This window comes from Aspergillus clavatus, genomic scaffold (genome assembly GCF_000002715.2).
Source record: "Aspergillus clavatus NRRL 1 1099423829796 genomic scaffold, whole genome shotgun sequence".
Taxonomy (NCBI): domain Eukaryota; kingdom Fungi; phylum Ascomycota; class Eurotiomycetes; order Eurotiales; family Aspergillaceae; genus Aspergillus; species Aspergillus clavatus.
The window spans coordinates 852596-871150 of NW_001517103.1; the positions used below are offsets into that span (position 1 = coordinate 852596).

General features: G+C 51.6%; 8 protein-coding genes and 1 pseudogene across 8 annotated transcripts, besides 1 other annotated feature; 4 read left to right on the forward strand and 5 right to left on the reverse strand.

Moving 5' to 3' along the window:
- Window positions 1-656: 656 nt before the first annotated feature.
- Window positions 657-3326, forward strand: ACLA_063540 (uncharacterized protein; the record flags this gene model as incomplete). Its single annotated transcript, XM_001273811.1, has 1 exon — window positions 657-3326. One exon carries the CDS (start codon window positions 657-659, stop codon window positions 3324-3326), a length of 2670 nt encoding a protein of 889 aa, XP_001273812.1.
- Window positions 3327-3548: 222 nt separating this feature from the next.
- ACLA_063550 (putative MFS transporter Liz1/Seo1) lies at window positions 3549-5676 on the reverse strand (the record flags this gene model as incomplete). Its single annotated transcript, XM_001273812.1, has 12 exons — window positions 3549-3639; window positions 3688-3915; window positions 3972-4191; window positions 4237-4340; window positions 4397-4441; window positions 4491-4615; window positions 4671-4776; window positions 4833-5019; window positions 5068-5146; window positions 5204-5342; window positions 5392-5449; window positions 5502-5676. The coding sequence occupies 12 exons, from the start codon at window positions 5674-5676 to the stop codon at window positions 3549-3551; spliced, it is 1557 nt and encodes a 518-aa protein (XP_001273813.1).
- A 569-nt stretch (window positions 5677-6245) lies between these two features.
- Window positions 6246-7925, reverse strand: ACLA_063560 (putative FAD dependent oxidoreductase; the record flags this gene model as incomplete). Its single annotated transcript, XM_001273813.1, has 5 exons — window positions 6246-7046; window positions 7099-7245; window positions 7296-7569; window positions 7614-7739; window positions 7792-7925. The coding sequence occupies 5 exons, from the start codon at window positions 7923-7925 to the stop codon at window positions 6246-6248; spliced, it is 1482 nt and encodes a 493-aa protein (XP_001273814.1).
- A 573-nt stretch (window positions 7926-8498) lies between these two features.
- Window positions 8499-9778, forward strand: ACLA_063570 (TauD/TfdA dioxygenase family protein; the record flags this gene model as incomplete). Its single annotated transcript, XM_001273814.1, has 3 exons — window positions 8499-8942; window positions 9000-9541; window positions 9598-9778. 3 exons carry the CDS (start codon window positions 8499-8501, stop codon window positions 9776-9778), a joined length of 1167 nt encoding a protein of 388 aa, XP_001273815.1.
- A 288-nt stretch (window positions 9779-10066) lies between these two features.
- Window positions 10067-10906, reverse strand: ACLA_063580 (uncharacterized protein; the record flags this gene model as incomplete). The annotated part of the gene is made up of 2 exons (XM_001273815.1): window positions 10067-10567; window positions 10628-10906. 2 exons carry the CDS (start codon window positions 10904-10906, stop codon window positions 10067-10069), a joined length of 780 nt encoding a protein of 259 aa, XP_001273816.1.
- Window positions 10907-12529: 1623 nt separating this feature from the next.
- ACLA_063590 (uncharacterized protein) lies at window positions 12530-12850 on the forward strand (the record flags this gene model as incomplete). The annotated part of the gene is made up of 2 exons (XM_001273816.1): window positions 12530-12635; window positions 12711-12850. The coding sequence occupies 2 exons, from the start codon at window positions 12530-12532 to the stop codon at window positions 12848-12850; spliced, it is 246 nt and encodes an 81-aa protein (XP_001273817.1).
- A 1625-nt stretch (window positions 12851-14475) lies between these two features.
- ACLA_063600 (RTA1 domain-containing protein) lies at window positions 14476-15102 on the reverse strand (the record flags this gene model as incomplete). The annotated part of the gene is made up of 1 exon (XM_001273817.1): window positions 14476-15102. The coding sequence occupies one exon, from the start codon at window positions 15100-15102 to the stop codon at window positions 14476-14478; it is 627 nt and encodes a 208-aa protein (XP_001273818.1).
- A 429-nt stretch (window positions 15103-15531) lies between these two features.
- ACLA_063610 lies at window positions 15532-16755 on the forward strand (annotated as a pseudogene).
- An 80-nt stretch (window positions 16756-16835) lies between these two features.
- On the reverse strand, window positions 16836-18200 carry ACLA_063620 (uncharacterized protein; the record flags this gene model as incomplete). Its single annotated transcript, XM_001273818.1, has 1 exon — window positions 16836-18200. The coding sequence occupies one exon, from the start codon at window positions 18198-18200 to the stop codon at window positions 16836-16838; it is 1365 nt and encodes a 454-aa protein (XP_001273819.1).
- Window positions 18201-18348: 148 nt separating this feature from the next.
- Window positions 18349-18371: a microsatellite.
- The last annotated feature ends 184 nt before the right edge of the window (window positions 18372-18555 follow it).

Below are 18555 nucleotides of genomic sequence, written 5' to 3' on the forward strand. Positions count from 1 at the left end.
GCTGTATCATTGGAATGATATCGCCAATGACCTCAAGTTAAAATGCCTGCTCAGGCCCGTTGCGTTCTAGTTGCTCAACATTACGTCTTGCCAGTTGCTGAACTCCGATGTTTCACTTGTCATACCAGACCATTGGCCTAGGGAAGGGTGGATTTATCGGAGAATTAACGAAGACAAGCAATGATCCGAGCAACGAATGTTTATGCATGCCACTGTTGGAGTGGTAGATACTAGATAGGAGTATTGGCTATGTCGACGCTGCAGCGAGAATCACGCTGATCGACAAGATTGCCATCACAGGAGGACGATAGAATCCACCGATTGGAGAGACATAAACCGTCCGTCCATCCTCAGAGCGGGAGCATTTAGCCAGTGGGAAGAAGACACGAGAAGATGCTGAGAGAAGAAGGAATAATATTCAGCTAAAAGTCGGGAACTCCTGACGCTTGTCGGCCTGATGCACGTGACGTGTCTGCCTGAAGGGCGGATGAAATGAGGCTGGTCAAGACTCAAGACTCAAGGCAGACACCGTTGCCTGGGGAGCTTGGAGATTCGAGCTTGCAATTTAATTCTGAATACGAGCTCGTGAATCTATATAAGATGACCGGACTCTCAACCACGGGGGATCTCACTCAAGCATCATCTCCGCTCTGATCATGGCCTCAAACAGTGCATTGTCCCAGACCATTCAGGCCCTGACCCTCAGCAAAATCCGCGAGTTGGAGAAGCTGCGCAATGCCTATGAATCGCGCAAAGCTGAAATTCTCGATGGCGCCAAGAATAGTCCCGATCAACACAAGAGGTTGAATCATCTCCTCGCGGGCACTAAGGAGCTCGATCCCGGCGCCTCTCGAGATGTTACGATCGGCCATATTGAACGGTGGCTGGATCAGGCCCGATACGACTCTTCAATTCCAGCAGATATGTTACAGCGTTTCGAGAAGACCCTGATGGCAAAGCTGGACGCCCGCAGTCGCAAATTGACTCTCGCCGATCTTTACTCCCGCCTGTTGACTGAGTGGATGAATCCACCTTCAAGCACGGATGGCGACGACTCTGCAGACGAGGAAGACTTTCTCGTTGTGGAAGAGCGACAAAAGCAACGTCTTCGGCAGCTGTGTGACCAATTCGAAGCGGCCGTCTTTCGACCTTTCGAAACCAGTGAGGCCAACATCCACACGTTCCTCGAAGATCTCTTTCCTGCAGAGGAACAGCAGGCTGCACTCGACCAGATTCGCAGGAAGGTCAAGAATGAATGTGACAGCCTCTGGGAGACTGAGGCGCCCTTTAACCACACCTCTCTGTCCCGCTGCATTCAAGGACTGCTGATGGAGGAGCTGCTGAGTGATGCGAAACGGACGGTTCTCAAGGGCTTCCTCGAGAACAAGGTGGCCATGACGGAGATTGCGGACGTTTTGAACATGCGTTACGCCGACTTGAAGAACTGGGACTGGCATGCAGGAGAGGACGGTATCCCCGTTCTGCCGCGTCAGCAGACCAACGGGAAATACCGCATCTGGGTCGATGAGGACGTGCTACAGACCATCTTCGCGGAGTTTGTCGCCGTTAAATTTTGCAATATCCTCAAGAGCACCTTCAAGAGCACGCTTCTTGGCAGCGATGGAGTCTGGAAGCTGACTCAAAGCCCAGTGAGGATGGAACGCGACAACCTGCGTCGCAAGTACTACCTGACCGAAATCTTCCGACAACATAATGTGGAAAAGCTGCGCATGGAAGAGTACCGCGACACCTATTTCCTCTCCCATATGCCGATCTCAGACACGGCATTGTTCGAAGGCCGACCATCGTACGATGATGCGAGTGACGACGAGGACGAGAAACCAGACCGCCAGACTGGCCCGAAGCGGAACATCAAGCAGGAGATCCTGCGCCACGTTGCGACGGAGACTCTTTTTCATCAGCATTTACACGGCGAAGCAGCCGTGATCCAATCTGACATGAAGTGGTACGCAACCGGCCTTCCGCACAGCACTCTGTTCGCCATCATGACATTCGTCGGCTTCTCCTCGGATTGGATCAACTTCTTTACCAAGTATCTCCAAGCGCCGCTGAATATGGACCGCTCCTGCGATGGAAGGACCCCAATGGGGCCGCGCATACGTCAGAGAGGTGTTCCCCTGGCCGGTGCAATGGAGAAGATGATGGGCGAGCTGGTGCTCTTCTTTATGGACCTGACCGTCAACCGCGAGTCCGGCATGCTGCTGTACCGCATCCATGACGATCTGTGGCTCTGCGGCAACCCAGCCAAATGCGCCCTGGCATGGGAGGCGATGCAGAAATTCGCGAAAGTCACTGGGCTCGAGTTCAATCACTCCAAGACCGGATCTGTCTACCTGGCCAAACCCAAGGACGCCGGGATCGCCTCGCGACTGCCCAACGGTCCCGTCACCATCGGCTTCCTGACCCTTGACCCCGAGTCCGGCAACTGGGTAATCGACCAAGAGAAAGTCGAAGAGCACGTCCAGCAGCTGAAGAAACAACTGGACCGCTGCGACAGCGTGATCTCATGGATCCGCACCTGGAACAGCTGCATTGGCCGCTTCTTCACGAACAACTTCGGCCAGCCGGCCTACTGCTTCGGTCGCGACCACGTCGATCTCATCCTCTCCACCTACCAGAAGATGCAAAACACCCTGTTCAACGACAATGGACGTTCCTCGACGGTGACAGAGCATCTCAGGAAGATGATCGAGACCCGATTCAGGATCACCAATGTGCCAGATGCATTCTTTTTCTTCCCCCAGCAGCTCGGCGGCCTTGGGCTACGGAACCCGTTCATCTCGACGCTCCTGGTCCGCGACGACCTGGAGTCGACCCCCGTCCAGCTCATGGATGAGTACAAGGAAAGCGAGAGAAAGGCATACCTTGAGGCGAAGAAGACGTTTGATGACATGAACGAACGAGAGCGCCGGCGGCGGTATGCGGCGGTTCACCCAGATTCCGAGTCAAAGGTGGACCCAGTCATCAGCAAGACCGAAATGACCGCCTTCATGTCATTTGAGGAGTTTACTCGCTTCCGGGAAAGCTCGGACTCCGCCCTTGCGACGCTGTACAAGAAGTTGATGGAAGTCCCGGATGAGATGGACGTGGAGCTCACGAAGGAGGTTTCGGGTGCACTGAGGAAAGTCAGCTCGCAGATGGAGTTCCCATGGGAGGACAATGAACTCAAGTGGATCCTGCAGTTGTACGCTGAGGAGCCATTGAAGTTACTTGGGGGGTTGAGTTTGGTCGACAAGCGATTCTTGCCTGTGGGGGTTTTGGCAATGGTCAAGGGGAAGAGGGTTACCTGGCAGATGGTGTTGTAATTTTTCGAGATCTTTCGGCCTTTACTTCAATTATGAACTTTTCCTTTTTCAGATACGAGTAGGAAGCTGCTCCCTTTGCGTTCTGGCCGTTTTGTACATTCAGGCTGCCGTAAGAGCGGACGATATCTACAAAACGGCCAGAATGACTTCATGAGAGTACTCAACCATGAACATCAACCACCATTGATACGACACCTCTATCTGCAGTCTGCCGCCTTCTCACTATACCTTTGAAACTTCCCTACCATCCGTTGATGAGGTCTCTGAACCCTCCTCGTTCCCCAGCTCCCCATCTTCGGCCATCTCCTTAGCCCTGAGAGAGTTAGCTTAGCGCTCGAGTCCCAACTAGATCAGCACTCACCTCGTAGCTTTCTCATTGTTGTCTAGACGGACGGTCACGAGTGTCGAAACAATCAGTATCACCGACAAGATCGTCACCGTAATAAAACCTTTTTGGTACCGAGGCGCATCAATTTGCTGCCAGACGACCAGCGGCAGCCATGCCTGGAACACATATGCTATCTCATTCATGCTTCCCACGACCAGAGCTCGCTCCTCATTATCTGCGGAGCAGATCTCATGCGCCCAGCTGGTTGTAAAGTCAGTGGATATTTCCGAAAGGAGCGGACCGGGGCAGCAACATACGCCATGAGCAGACCGCTGAGGCCGAATCCGGCTCCCGCCATAATATAGCACGCCCAGTGCCAACCTACGGGGATATCCCAGATAGCAAGCGAGACGTATGCGATGATGTTGACACACTGCGACGTAAGAAGGCTGGCGGCACGGGGGGGTTGGGTGGTACTTACAGCGCCGAATATCACAGGTGGCCATCTTCTGCCGCCGAGGATGGAATCGGATGTCCCTGTTGCACTTAGATAGGTTCACGTGGAGACTTTATAATACTTACAGGCGTATATCAAGGTCGTTACAACCTGGACTGCACCGGTAGTGGTGGGATAAGAGTTGATCTGTCCGATGGAATATTTAGGGTTTGTTGACGCTTTGAGCCATCTGCAAGAAAGGCTTTTAGTATCTTCAAGTCCTAATGGCAGGGCAGCATAGCTCACTGTTGGAATATAGGCTGTGCTCCGGCAGCACCATTGTTGAACGCCCTGTAGTTCGTCAGAGACCACCATCATAGTCGCAGCCTGACGAACATACACGTATAGCAGGGTCAACATGTATATATGCCACGAGGAGAAGACCTTTTTCAGCTTCGCTTTTGTGAACGATCCTCTTTTCTTCCGTCCTTCCAGCTCCATCCGTTTCTGCGCGAGAGCAACTTCCTGCACGACTCTGTAAGTTAGGGCTATAGCTAACAGCCATGTTCACGCCACACACCTCTTTCGTCAGATACCACGGGTTCGAGATCTCCGGGACGTCAGGGAGAATCAAGAACCCGCTCAATGCGACAGGAAGCGAAATAACGCCGTCGATGATGAAAAGCCTGGTCTATCATCAGCATCATTTCTTCCATTTGAGAGTTTCATGGAAAGGACAAACCATTGCCATCCCTTGAAGCCACCTCGTCCACCAAGGCGATAAACTCCGGCCATGAGATATCCGGAGAACATGCTCGCAATTCCGCTACTTGTGTGGAATATGCACGATCGCTTCGCCAGCTCGTCTTTACGATACCAGGAGCCGATGATGTACTGCATACCGGGGTAGAAGGTGCTCTCCGCAAGGCCTGATGCTGTTAGAATTGGCTGGCTCAGTCTGGTCGGGTATGACCTACCAATGAAGAAGCGCAGGATATAGAACTGATATGCCTTGTCGCAACGGGACGAGGCGAAAGTCAGAACGGTCCATAGTAACTATGGACAATCAGCAGCAGTTTATTAAGGAGCCCAATAGATAGAAGTCATACATACCTCCATCGCTGGAATCCAGTACCGAGGCCGGATGCGCGTCAGGAGCAAATTGCTGGGAATCTCGCCGATTACGTAGCCCACGGTCCAGCAGGCTTGGATATAATTCAGTTCGTTCCCGTAGAGACCGAGATCCTCTTTCCTGTGATCTTGTTCAGTGATGCTCAAGTAGTGGCTAGGGCTTAGCTCACATTCCAGAGACAAAGGCATTGTTGATGTTAATCTGATCCAGGTACTTGATCAGATATCCTAGGGAAAACACGGTCAGTTCCATTTCCATAAGCTCTATCTAGCTACCCACCAAGAGAAGCAAACGTCAGAATTGCCGTATCCAGTTTGAAAAGTAACCTGCGCTCCTCAGGCGACTTGTCGAAGGTGTCCCAGATGTAGCTGACCCATTTCCGCTTTGGTTTCTGGGCAATCTCCCCGGCTGTACCGACAGCCCTTTCGTCGACGGTAGCAGGTGCTGGCGCCATTCTTGTAGCGAAAGTGATCGCGAGCCAACGTCTAAGGTTGAAGGGATCCAGTCCTGGTTCAGGTTCTTATCTTGGGATTCCGCTTCTTTAAGACTACTCTGTCTCCTACTTGTAGGGGCTTTCTACCTCTATCTGACTGAGATCATAGTATGGACAACGAAGCGGGGAGTCGTGATTCCTCATCGTCGGCAGGGCTTGCGCGATCTCCAGCGGGCGACTCGCTAGCGTTCAGCATATCGGAACTCGACCGAATAGGCAGTGGTTCGACGGCCGCTGGATCCCGGAGTTGGCATTCTACAGTCGAATCACAGTATGACAGTCGAAGTTCGCCATCAGATCGTTATATGATGTGCCATAGGGCCGCCCGCAGACACTGCTTAAGGTTAGGTTGCACCGAGCGTGGGGAATCCGACAGTATAAGATGTACGATCAGTGGTGGGTGCTAGCTTGGTATAGGTCCTTGGCTATACTCCAGCAGGTAGGCTGGAAGACCTGGCCCAGTGCTATGAATGCGAATCGACTCCAAACCCTAGATACAACCGGCAGATACTCTATAGTTTATGCTTCATTCAGCTACACACATCCAGCACAGGGATCTCGCCCACGCCACTGTCTCTCCTGTTCCCGGTGGCAAAGAGTTGTTTTAGCCGCTCCCTTTGAGCTTCCTTGGCCGCGTGCCATGTCTTGGTATGCCCTTCAATCGCAGGAAGTCCATGCGCCGCTCTACCCCTGTTGACCCAGTTCAGAATATCATCCACATAGTGCTCCTCAACATCTTTTAGCGAGTGAAATGCTCGCCCGCTACCCTTGGCTTTGATTCGGCCGGTATACTCTGCTCTCATCTTTTCCTTGGACGGCAGCTGCGCAGCTCCGGAGAACACGGCGGCGACCACAATGGCTTGAAACTCGAATAGCGTAAACGTTGCCGTGTAGTATGAAACTCCTACAAACACGAGCGTTGGGTCTGGGATGTAGAAGATATCCTTGTGCAGATTGTGCACTTGGGTGCCGTCTGTCACGAGAACTGTGTTGTTTGCGTCGGCGGCGGAGGTCTCGTCATCGTGATACTCCCTGAGAAAGGGTAGAGTGATGTGATATCCCGTGCAGATTATGATGCCATCAATCCCGCAGAGCCTCTGTCCTGATTTCAGGTGGACGACCAAAGGCAGAGGCGCATTGTCCAGTATCTGAATCCCACTTTGTACTTCAATTCGATCGATCTCGCTGATTCTCAAACTGTTCTCGGGGAGCATAGACGAAGGGAGATCGAATTCGCCGTTTCGGGTACTTTGATATACGGTTTTGGCAGTTGATCCTATCTCGCGTGCAATGTCCGTAGCGGAGACCCCTCCGCCGATGAGCAGAATGTTCTATCATTGTTAGCATGCATCCCTAAACAGTCGGCAGACACAGCTAACTCACTCTGTTTTCGAAGCCATCAGGCTTCCTATACCCCTTCGAGTGGAAGATACGAGCCGGCCATCTTGCTTTCGCGTCTGATAAGCCAGGAATATCAGGAATTCGAGGGGCATGGTAGTGACCGGAAGCAACAACAACGGCGTCAAACGTCTGCAGAGATCAGCCTAGCCAGGAATTCTTTCTGAGTTAGTGACGCTCACAGAGATATGATCCTTCTCTTCCACGAGTCCACTGTGTAATCCTTCAATCAAAGTCGACCAGGTAAGGTCCCACCGATCGTCCTTTTTCCGCAGACTTGTCACCCTCGCACCATAGACCGTTGCTTTTTCCACCCCGGCATTTGCAGACGTATCTTGAATGTATTGCTTCATGACCACATGACTTACAAAGTCAGGGGTGCCGTCGGGCCACGCACAGAGCTTCGTGCGCATCAAGGGGGTCGAGACATTATTCCTGAGTCCATCGTAGCACGGACTACGCGATTAGCCATGTCTGCCGCGATCCAAGGACCAACTTACCCTGGCGGCGCATGCTCCAGCCTTCGCTTATCGTTTCCCTCTGGCAATGGGTCATCGTGTCGCTCGGCTTGAGAGGGCTTTGTGGATGGGTAAACGGGGTCAAGAGGTTTGCGCTCGTCGTGTAGCCTTTCAATCAATGTCAGTGCTGCTTTATTGAACCTTGCCAAGTCATACAGACCAGACTCCTCCTGCGGCGTCGTTCCTTTCGAAAACCGTAACTTCGATCCCGGCAGCGAGCAGATGCGCAGCAGACACAACACCACTGATTCCCGCGCCGATGACGGCGACTTTCTGTACTGGGCGACGAGTCATGATATTTGCCGTGGAAGGATGATCTCCTTGTAAATTCTGGCTGGCAAGGGCTGCTTATCAACCTTGACGCAAATCAATGTACCGTCATCAATCGCACCATTACCGATGTTTATAACGATCGTGCATGAACCGCAAGATACGGCAAGTTCCGACCTCGGAAGCTCGGATATTGTGCAATCTGGGTCTTATTCAGCCCAGGCAGCAAATGAGGCATTGCTTATAAACGTATTTCGGCCTCGCAATCATATGCCTAGATGATGAATCCGGATGTAGCCTGTCAGGTGGACGCGTCTGCTGCGACCGCGGGGCGGGGAGCGATAAGACATGGCGAAATGAGGGGAAGGAGTCTCAGAAGCCTGTGGCATCTTGAGATGACATCGAGTTATAGATGGTGTGGTTGGCGTAATGTGCGGTGGTGATGATGTGATTGCATGGGCAGAACTACCCCAGTATGCTTGTTGCGGACAAGTGGGATGATGGCAAAATGTGTTATAAATAAGCCAGAATATACGCAGTCTTGGCCTCGGTATCACAACTTGTTCGATTGTTCTAGTTTGTTGAAATAATTCCATCATGGCTCCAGTTGCTATAGATCCCCGTATTGTTGACGTCGCGGAGCCGAGAAAAGAGACTCTTCCTCTCCCCCCGGCCGCTCGTGATAGACTCGAGAAGGCGGGGATCGATCTGTCGAGCGGATATCCGTATCGTCCTGCCCGGCCTCTTTATCTAGACGACGTTTACAACATCCGGAACTACGATCGTGAACACATTGACCCAGGAACCCGCGCCGACCCAGAGAAAAAGGCGCTCCTGTCAGCAGCGAAGGAAGTGATTCACCTTACCAAGCATATTGGAACCGAGATCGTAGGCTTGCAACTCAAGGACCTGAATGACAAACAGAAAGACGAGCTAGGGCTCCTGATTGCAGAGAGAAGCGTAGTCTTCTTTCGGGACCAGGACCTCTCACCGCAGCAGCAGAAGGAACTGGGTGAGTGGTATGGCGAGATTGAAGTTCATGTACGTCTTCCTCCCCTACTGTTGAGGTAATAGAAAGTCTTACTGATCATCGTTCAGCCACAAGTACCGCAAGTACCGGGCGTCCCCGGTGTCACTGTCTTGTGGCCAGCGTTGGCGGCGGCAGAGAGATCGGCAGCATTTCGTCGACCTGGCGGAGCAGCGCACTGGCATTCGGATCTTGTCCATGAGCGCCAGCCCCCTGGAGTGACCCATCTTCACAATGATACTGTGCCCAGTATCGGGGGTGACACGCTCTGGGCGAGCGGATATGCCGCTTATGAGAAACTATCCCCTGCTTTCCGTCAGATCATCGACGGCAAGACAGCGATCTATCGCTCTGCTCATGCGTACTTGGACCGCGATCATCCAGAAGAAGGGCCGAGACATGTGGAAAGGGAGCATCCTCTAGTCCGGGTCCACCCTGCGACGGGATGGAAGGCGCTCTGGGTGAACCGGGGCTACACGACTCAGATTGTAGGCTTTGACAAGGCCGAGAGCGATGTCATTCTAGGGCATTTGTTTGATGTTTATGAGAAGAACATTGACATCCAGCTCCGCTTCAAGTGGACACCCAGAACAAGCGCCTTGTGGGACAATAGGTGAGTTTCGTGTATGACCCATACTATCTCCGCTTGCGGTATCTGACCATGCGAAGAATCACCATCCACAATGCTAGCTGGGATTACGAAGGACGCGAGCCTCGTCATGGGACAAGGGTAACGTCACTGGCCGAGAAGCCCTTCTTTGATTCGAAGGCACCAACAAGGAGAGAGAAGCTTGGTCTTCTGGGGCCGGATGAGATCGAAGAGTTGGCGAATCACTTGGCCAGGCAGTAGTACAGACGAGATCTTGCTCACCTCTTCTCCAATGGACAATATCTACGTGTTCCGCAAAAAATCGTATCTAGGTGATGAATGCACAGGGTCCATAGTTTGAACTTCCTGCAAAGGCGCTTCATTGCTGCAGCATGGAGATGGTCCAAGGGACCGTGGTGCAGTGCAGATCTATTGTATTACTGGATGCTGGCTCGTATATCGATCTGATTGAGCAATAGGCCAATAGATCGAGGCTCCTGCATTATCTTGTTGACTCTTTCGCTCGTGCAAGGTAGTCTGGAACGATGGTCATGTTCGTCGAAGGACGTAAGCCCAGTGAAACACCTCCGGAGTATACGCGGATGTGAACGTTTCACCTTTTGGCGCTGTCATTGGCGTCCGTGATACTAGATTCCAATACTTCCCGGCATAAGTGAGATTGTCGAAGCGAGTACTCGAGTATGAAAGCGCGATCCAAGTTGCGCCCTCTAGTGTCAGTGGGACGAGGTGTAAAGCCAGTAACTCCACTGGTGATAGTGTGAGTTCTCCATTCCTCTCCACTATTTCCCTTACTGACGGGCACAAGGAAGCTTTATCAGATAAGGCAGATAAAGTCATTGTTGGGGACGTTGCAATGGCATCGCTCGTGCTTTTGTCGAGGAGAACGTCAAACGGGCCATGGGGACACAAGCCGGCGACATCACCCCAGGACCGTAAATCAACCTGGATCCATTTCATTGCCTGGTCTTGTTCCTTCCTCGCCTCCTGTTCTCGACCAAGACGGACAGCTTCGGCAGAGAAATCCGCATTCTACTCGACAGGGTTTCAATCAGTTCAATTCCTAGAACACAGCTACCGCAGAGCACTCACCACGATGCAGCTCCCGGGCCACCCTCTCCCCTGAAACAACTCACACAGTCTCGTACCCAAGGTAGAAATACCTGGACCAAGGTGCAAGACGCGCGGGGTCGCGTCAGGATGAGGGCGACGGTTCAATTCGGACAACGCAGCATCGATAAGGATGTCCCCGGAATTCAACCATTCACCGGCATCTTTCCCTGTCGCAAATTTGGTGTCCCAGTATGCGGCTTCATCGTAATCGGCGGCGCCTTTGATTCTCACGCGCCCTCGTGGTGCTGAAGTGCTCATGATGTCAGTCACATTAACAAAGCACGCTCGTGTCGCGGATTGAGTTTGAGATAAGGAGATCACGTGATATTGGTCGTTTTCCAACGCTTCAATTGCAGCATCGCAGGAAAATTATCGGAGCCGACAATAAGTATGGAGTATGTCAAGATGTCCTATTGTTAGGCTGACTTAATAACAATAACCTACGTATACAGTATGTTAGTATGATGAAACTGAAATCTTGGTTGATTTCAGTCTATCAGCCGACGGTGGTGGATATATATTTGATGGTCTTCAAAGCACATGAACACGAAAGCATCTCCTTTTCGTGCGACTGGTGGAAGCTCCATTCGAGAAATTCTGTGAGGTAGTGCCTGCTATTGATATTGACTGAAGTGACTAGCCCAACGTTTCTTTTGAGAATCTCTGATAGTATCGAATATGTCTCCTGAGCCTATTCTCTAGTGGGCTATCTGAGATACTACACAGGAGAGGGTCTTCCAATGGATGGATCCATAGACAGTCAATATTTAATAATGCGGTTACGTATGTTCAGCACCTACTGCAAATACCTTGCTAAATCTTGTCACACGGCATCTAGAGCCCTCAACCTGCGCCTCCAAGGGTAGCTTGTACACAAAGTTTCATGAAGACCAGGGGCGAGCTGCAATGGCATGATGCATATAGAAACAGAGTAAAGCGCAGTTGAACAAGCTTTGAACGTGAATAGTATTAGTATCAATAATATTGATATTGCCAAGGTACTGAACAGAAGCGCTATTTCAACCAGTGTGATGATTGGCCCTTTGATAGACAGGATAATGACCCGCTGAGTTTCGTACAGAGCCATTCGACAACCACCATCTGGTAGATACTATCATACTTGTGCTAGGCAAGCATGGACTACTTCTACCTCTAACGGTTCTGTTGCATAACTTGATTAGGTAGCGTTGTCGCAATATCCATGCGATGCCGGTGGGTACATTCAAAGACCTTCAGAGCCAGCCTTTGTGAATATGCTTATGGATCTAACTATGTCAATGATGGTACCTCTATCCTTGGTAGCCTGAGTACTGTTATAGCCACAGCATGGGAGAAAAACCTATCATAAGCTCTGATCATCACTGTGCTGGCTCTTCAACCTAACCTGAAGCCCTGTTACAGGGCAGTACTTTATTCATGGCACTAGGAGCGCTAATACTCATGGATCATGCAGGATTGTCATATCCTATTGGCATACTAGTCTCGCATTTATATGAGGTGTCCTTGATGGGCGCATCAGCATCCTAGATCCTCTACCCGTCCCCAGATTGCCACTGATAGTCGAGGACGAGGCCCAATCGTTACCAGCTTGCAGGGTTTGGAGGGCATTTAGGCAGACAGGGATAGGCGACTGTCCATGGGCAGTGACTGCACAGAGTCCATCCATAGCCACCAGTCGTGTACATCCATATTCATTGTCGCAGTCCCTGTCGTGTGACTACCCCGCATCAGGATGACGAGGGAGAAGGAGAAGGTATAGATATATATAGAGGACAACGGACTCTTGGTACTCTCTTATGTATCTCGCAAAGACGTGTCATTCTTCTATCTACCACAAACCAAAGTGATCACATCTTCCCCAGCACCATTTCCGGAATCAAAATGTCGGCAACGCCTATCTTCCAAAGCCTCTCGTCCATCTCCTCTTCTGTCTCGGGCTATTCCAGACAGCAGCTGGGTACTCTACGGAACAGACTCTTCAAGACAGGTACGTACCTCGCTGCTTGAGTAGACGTAAAAGCGTCGTCTCTACCCAGACGACTAAGACCTTTGCACCCGACAGAGAAATCCAGAACCAGAGCGAACCTGGTGCAGACCTCCTTTGCTCTGCACAGACCCGTCTGGGTTACAGCAGGAGGTGCCATGTACACGACCATGGGCGCGGTATACCTCACCCTGCGCTACATGAGTCGGCTTCGATAGTTGGGCGGTTACTTCATGATGATTCGTACTCCTGGCGAGAGGGGATTGTCTATTACATTGGCTGACGGAGTACACGGATGACCTGTAGCTAGACAGAGTCTTGCTTTCTTTTCTGATGACTATTATGATGGTTGCTTTTCCTTTGTTTGGGCGATGGACTTGGCCTGGATGGTCCGATCATTGCAGCTGTACGCTGGCAGGGATGGGAGTTTTGTATATGTGACTTGTCACCTTTTCTTTAATAAACGATGAAGGAATATTATTTGCCTATATCTGAGGGGTTTGGATGGTCCTGGGATGTAGATAGTCCGAGCGTGGGCTGTGCCTCTCTGACCTCATACGTTACACCTATCATGGAGTTCACTGCAGCTGAAAAAGGGAGGGGAAGGGCAAGTACTAGGTTTGGGCAAGGAGACGCAGCCTACATCAAGCCACATAATTACTAAACCCGTCTACCAGCACGAGATACCTGTTCATTATCCTTGTAGACCCAGTATGAATGTCAAATAATAGTAAGGTAGTCGAGGAAACGCCCGTTATTGTTGATATCGAAGAGCTTCTCTTCAGGAACATCGCGGCCGGGGCGGGTCTCTACCCCAGATCCACCAGGGCTTCGGCCGGATCTCCCAGTAGTGACTTTGGATGTACCTTAATTAACTCCCTAGTAGTTAGGTACCTAAGGGAAGGACTACCTTCCATGTACCTTTCGTCCTTTTCGTCTTCTTGTGGGATGTGCCTAAGTAGTGTGGAGTAACACCATTGGTCCATTCAATGCAAGTTCTGAGAGTCTGTGTGCCACCCCCCACTGGACCACCAGCCAATCACCAGCCATAGCTCCCCACCCTCCTGAAGCTGTGTAACGCTAACCCCGCACAACTCAAGCCAGTCAGATCCACTTGCCGCCCCCCTTGATGCCCGATCCTGATTGGTGGTGTGGAAAGAATCCATCCAGATGAATATGACTACCTTACTAGGTAGTAGTAGGTACTACCTAGGTACCTACGAAGGACGAATAAGCAAGGCTTTATCCACTTCACAATCCTGGATTCTCTGGGCTTGCCCATCGGGACAATGACGGGTTCTTGATGACTATTTGGTCTTGCTACAGGATCACATTATCACTCCAACAGACTGATTCCAGCTTGGTCATGGTATATCTTCTGGCACCAATACTGTGACAGTGCTGTTTCTCGATAAGACAGACTCGCTGCAGCGAAATGGCGCCCATGTCTGCAAGGTGTTAAAACTCTGTTGAGTCCAGCTAACTCTATACACACCGCTCCGATCAATAGCACTCAGTAAGAGAGACAAGCCGAGACCAGACGAGATGAGGGGGGAAGTGAGTCCAGATAGAGTTACGTACTGGGAAGGTTTGATCACTCGACGATGGTACATGACCACCAGCACGAGGGAATACCACCACACCACATCGAAGAGAACACCGTTGCTTGGAGAAATCAGATACTTGAAGAACCCATCTATAGCAAGCATCAATGCAGCCGGAGAATGCTCATACGGATCTTCTATCTCTTTGCACGGTCTATTAAACAATACACTAACGCCGAAACAGAGACACAAACCCATCTATCAGAGCCTGCAATTTCCATGAGAACCCTCAATGTTGATCACTCTCGTTGACCATGCCCAGCACATGCGTTTCTGATACAGGCGTGCGAATCGTCCCCGGAAACCACACGGCCATGTTTAACAATCGCCGTCCACATCAACAGCGAGTCGAAGATGTACAACGTCCACTCGTGACTGAGGAGATACACTTTCTGTCTCATAGCATATTCAATCACCCGAAAGATCGACCGGGCCATAATCAGCGCACTGGCTGCATCAAGGACATGCAAGTGCGTCTTCCACGGTACGCCCGCATCAAAGATCTGACCACGCGAACCGCGATTCATCCGCAACTGAAACACGACTGAGGTAACCATGAACAGCCCAAACATCACTACCTGGATCATCAGGCCTCCGATGATGACGTTTCCCCCTGTGGTGGGACTCGATCCGCTTGCCATCAGGCCGGCCCCGGACCCCTGAACCAGGAAGGAGAGAACATCGCTCGCGACGAATGTCCTGGTGGGCCAGTTGATACGGACGATCGAGTATTTCTCCGCCTCGATGCTGCGGATAAGACGGCCGAAAACCATGTATACCGACGCGGCGAAGAGGACTGCTGCGGATATAGACGGCAGATACACCCATAGGTAGTAAACTCCCGCGTATGGTTCGAGTTTTGCCATTGCTGATATGCTCAGGTGAAGCAACCATCGCCAGGGAAGCGATCAGGTTGTGCTGATGAACCGAGCCATGGTGGGAGTGGGCGTGCTAGATTATATTCTTCCAAGCTCTACTCTCCAGGTGCGAGAAGAAAAAGGGCAGCCTGATTCAAATAGCAATCCAGAACTTGTCAGAGCGATGGAAACATAGCCATGGTGCTCTCTTGGACCCTTAGTAGGATCTGAATACGCGTATAGAGTCAGCGGTGGATCATCTTTTGGCTGTCTGTGCATACGCGCACTGTCTGTTTTCCGGTTTGCCGCTCAAGGCTCAGCACCAGGCAGTGCCAATTTTCATCTCTCTTAAGGGCAAGGACCACGCTGGTTTCTTGTACAGAGACGGCCGTCCCATTCGTCGTCAGGAGCCTAGAACATGCATCATGTCGAATTACCATGCCGCGAAGAACCCATAAGAAGTCTCGTAACGGCTGTTTAGAATACAAACGGCGACATATCAAGGTACGGCTCGAGTCTACCACGTGCACCGGAACGCACTACTTCACCGAGACTGATCCTCTCGTAGTGTAACGAAGCACGCCCGATATGTTCAAACTGCTCGGTCTTGGAGCGCGTGTGCGAGTATGGACTCAGCGTGACTCGCGTCGCTCGGACGGCAGATACGCGCAGTCCTTCAGCAGCGTGTCCTGCAGTATCCGTCCCAGTTCAGAATGATTCCGGCTTTGCCAGCCCGGGCCTGCATCTGGGCACGTCCCAGGATCCACCCGGCAATGTGTTGCACATTGAGCTCTCTCATCACTTCTGCACGGAAATTCTACCCTCGCCTGATAAGACCGAAAACCAGGAATCGTCTTTCGGTATCATGCCGTACCTCATTTCGTGTCCTTATGTGGTCAATGCGATGCTTGCCTTTGCCGCGCTGCATCTGAGCATCAAGCGGGCGGAGCGACGGGAGTACTACCGATACTATGCCGCTTCACTGCAGACCCATGCATGAGCGATGTTCGAGGGAGAGGATCTAGAGGTAAACGAAGAAACATATGTCCCACTGTTTTTATTTTCGGCTGGTCTTGGGCTTCATACACTCTGTGACGTACTCATCTACAGAGAGAACGAGTTTATTCATTTTCCCGACAAATTTGTGCACTTCCTTCGGGTGTATCGCGGGCTTCGTGCAATATGTGCCAAGGCCTGGCCTCTTTTGAACAGATCGGTCTTGCGGTCGATGTTATCGCATGGCCAAATGCTGTACAAATTCGATGGACACCTTGGGCCGTCGTATAGCCATCTGCTGAGACTTGTCAAGGCCGTGAAACTGGGCCTCGAGCTTACCAGTGTCTACGAACAAGCAATCGAGTCGCTGCAGACCGCCACGAATGCAATACGCGCCACTCAAAACTATCCTGATAATATCCATGGAACAACTGCATGGCTCGTCCTTGTCCTTCCGGAATATATTGACTTGTTGATGCAGCGCCGCCCCGAGGCTCTCATCATCCTAGCTTATTATGCCATCCTTCCCCACATGGATGTTTGGCGACGGCGGCTGGTTCGTGTTTGAATCTGTCTAGGAGTACCTGGGCCCGGTTTGGGCCGAGGGGCTAGAATGGCCCAGCAAGGTCTTGACCGGAGATGTGAAGTCCCTACATGAGCTATTGTAGCCTATCGCTGAATGAATAAAGAGGTTTGGTATTCTTCAAAAGACCACATGAGACACGCCTCTGGGTAATCACCAATCTTCAGAACTCCAAAGGGTCAACAAATCGTCGACTCCAAAGGACTTTTCCCTCAGTTGGGTCCAAGACGGCGGCGAAATGAGTCATCTCGTTTGTGGTAGGGTATACGGCGGTCCAAGCGATAATCTCATCCGGCGAGGCGGTCACCTCTAGCGATTCGCTTGCATCAACCACAGTCTCTTCAGATGTGGTTAATGGCGAGGTGACCGATGAGCTTGTTTCATGCAGTCGAGATGATCGTGTTCGTCGCAGAGGATCATGACGTGCAGCTGCAGTTGTCCTTTTCCGACTGCGAGCTACTAGCTGCGCCTGCGCTACCTTTTCATCCCAGCGCGCTTGCACACATGCTCTCCTTTCCTTACTATCTTTAATGAAATCTGCCATCGTTATGGCCTCCCCTGTGCCCAATGCCGCACCGAACAGCATCTCGGTATCTTCGTCCTTTGATTCCACCAGTGGCGTCAGATTATCACTGTTCGTCGCCACGATGAATGACGAACTTGAGTCCGAAAATGCAGTCCGGTGATCCTTCTCAATCACAGTGGCTTCGCGCCCATCACACAAAATAAGATACGCTGCCGTGGAGGGGGTCTGCAGTATCTCGTCACAGATACTGCGCAGCGTAGGCCACATGCCCCCCTGTGACGCCTCCCTCACTCTCCAACCCAAAACCCTTCGCCAATAACCCTTCCTCATAGCATCCGTCGGTACGATATACCCCCTCAACACCGACGAAATCGACCTCCTCCAACCGAGCAACACAAGAGCCTGACTCCCATAATACCTCAGACCCCTCAGCCACCCACTATCATCATGGTTCGGGCGGAAATTCAACGACACGCTCAACCCCCTCCTGACCCCCGTCAACACACCCACAAAGCCAATGTACGTGATACTCGTCGCCAGCACGCTCTCAACGTCTGGGGCCCGCACATACTCGAACTGAACCAGCACCCGGCGCAGCGCATCCATACCCCAGTCCAGGGTCCGGAAATGGAGCATGCGGCGCGCCCCGTCGCTGCGCTTCGACAGCGCCGCGCCGCTCGTGCAGCCCATCATGACGTCGAGGAGGACATTCAGCGCAATGATGAGGTACATTTCTATGCCCGTTACGAGGCTGATGCCGCGGAGTTCCTCTGTTTCCTCGGATGAGTAGACGCGACGCAGGAGGAGGCGCGCGACGCCTTTCACCCAGGCCAGAGAGACATTGGGCGCGATGCTGGTCACGAGGCCATCGAAGATGCTCGTGAGAGCGACGAGGTCGTCGCGGTGGAGCGTGGCGACAGCCTTGTACCGTTCCGCTGGTGGCAGAGCGAGATCAATCCTGTATGTTGGTAGGATGTCTCCCAGCTCGAGGGCAGAGGCCATGTTGAGGCTGCAGGTCTCGCCTTGGCGGGGTTATTGTATTGATCTTCTACGGGTGCATTTCGACCCGTCTCGGTGCAGATTCGATGAGGACAAAAACAAGAGTTGATATAAATCGGACACTGTAGATCAAGAGGGACGGATTTGTCGATTGTTGTTGTTGTTGTTGTTATTTATGTTCTAGGATGACACTCCAAATTACAGAGTGATGCCTTAAGGGGCCAAGAACCCCACAAGACCCAAACATACACGTGATCCGGGTTGCTATTTTCCCTCAAGGATTCATGTATTATCCTATTGAATATAGATTACATAAACAGCTCATAAATGTGCAAGAAAATCGTCTCGGTCGTATGCT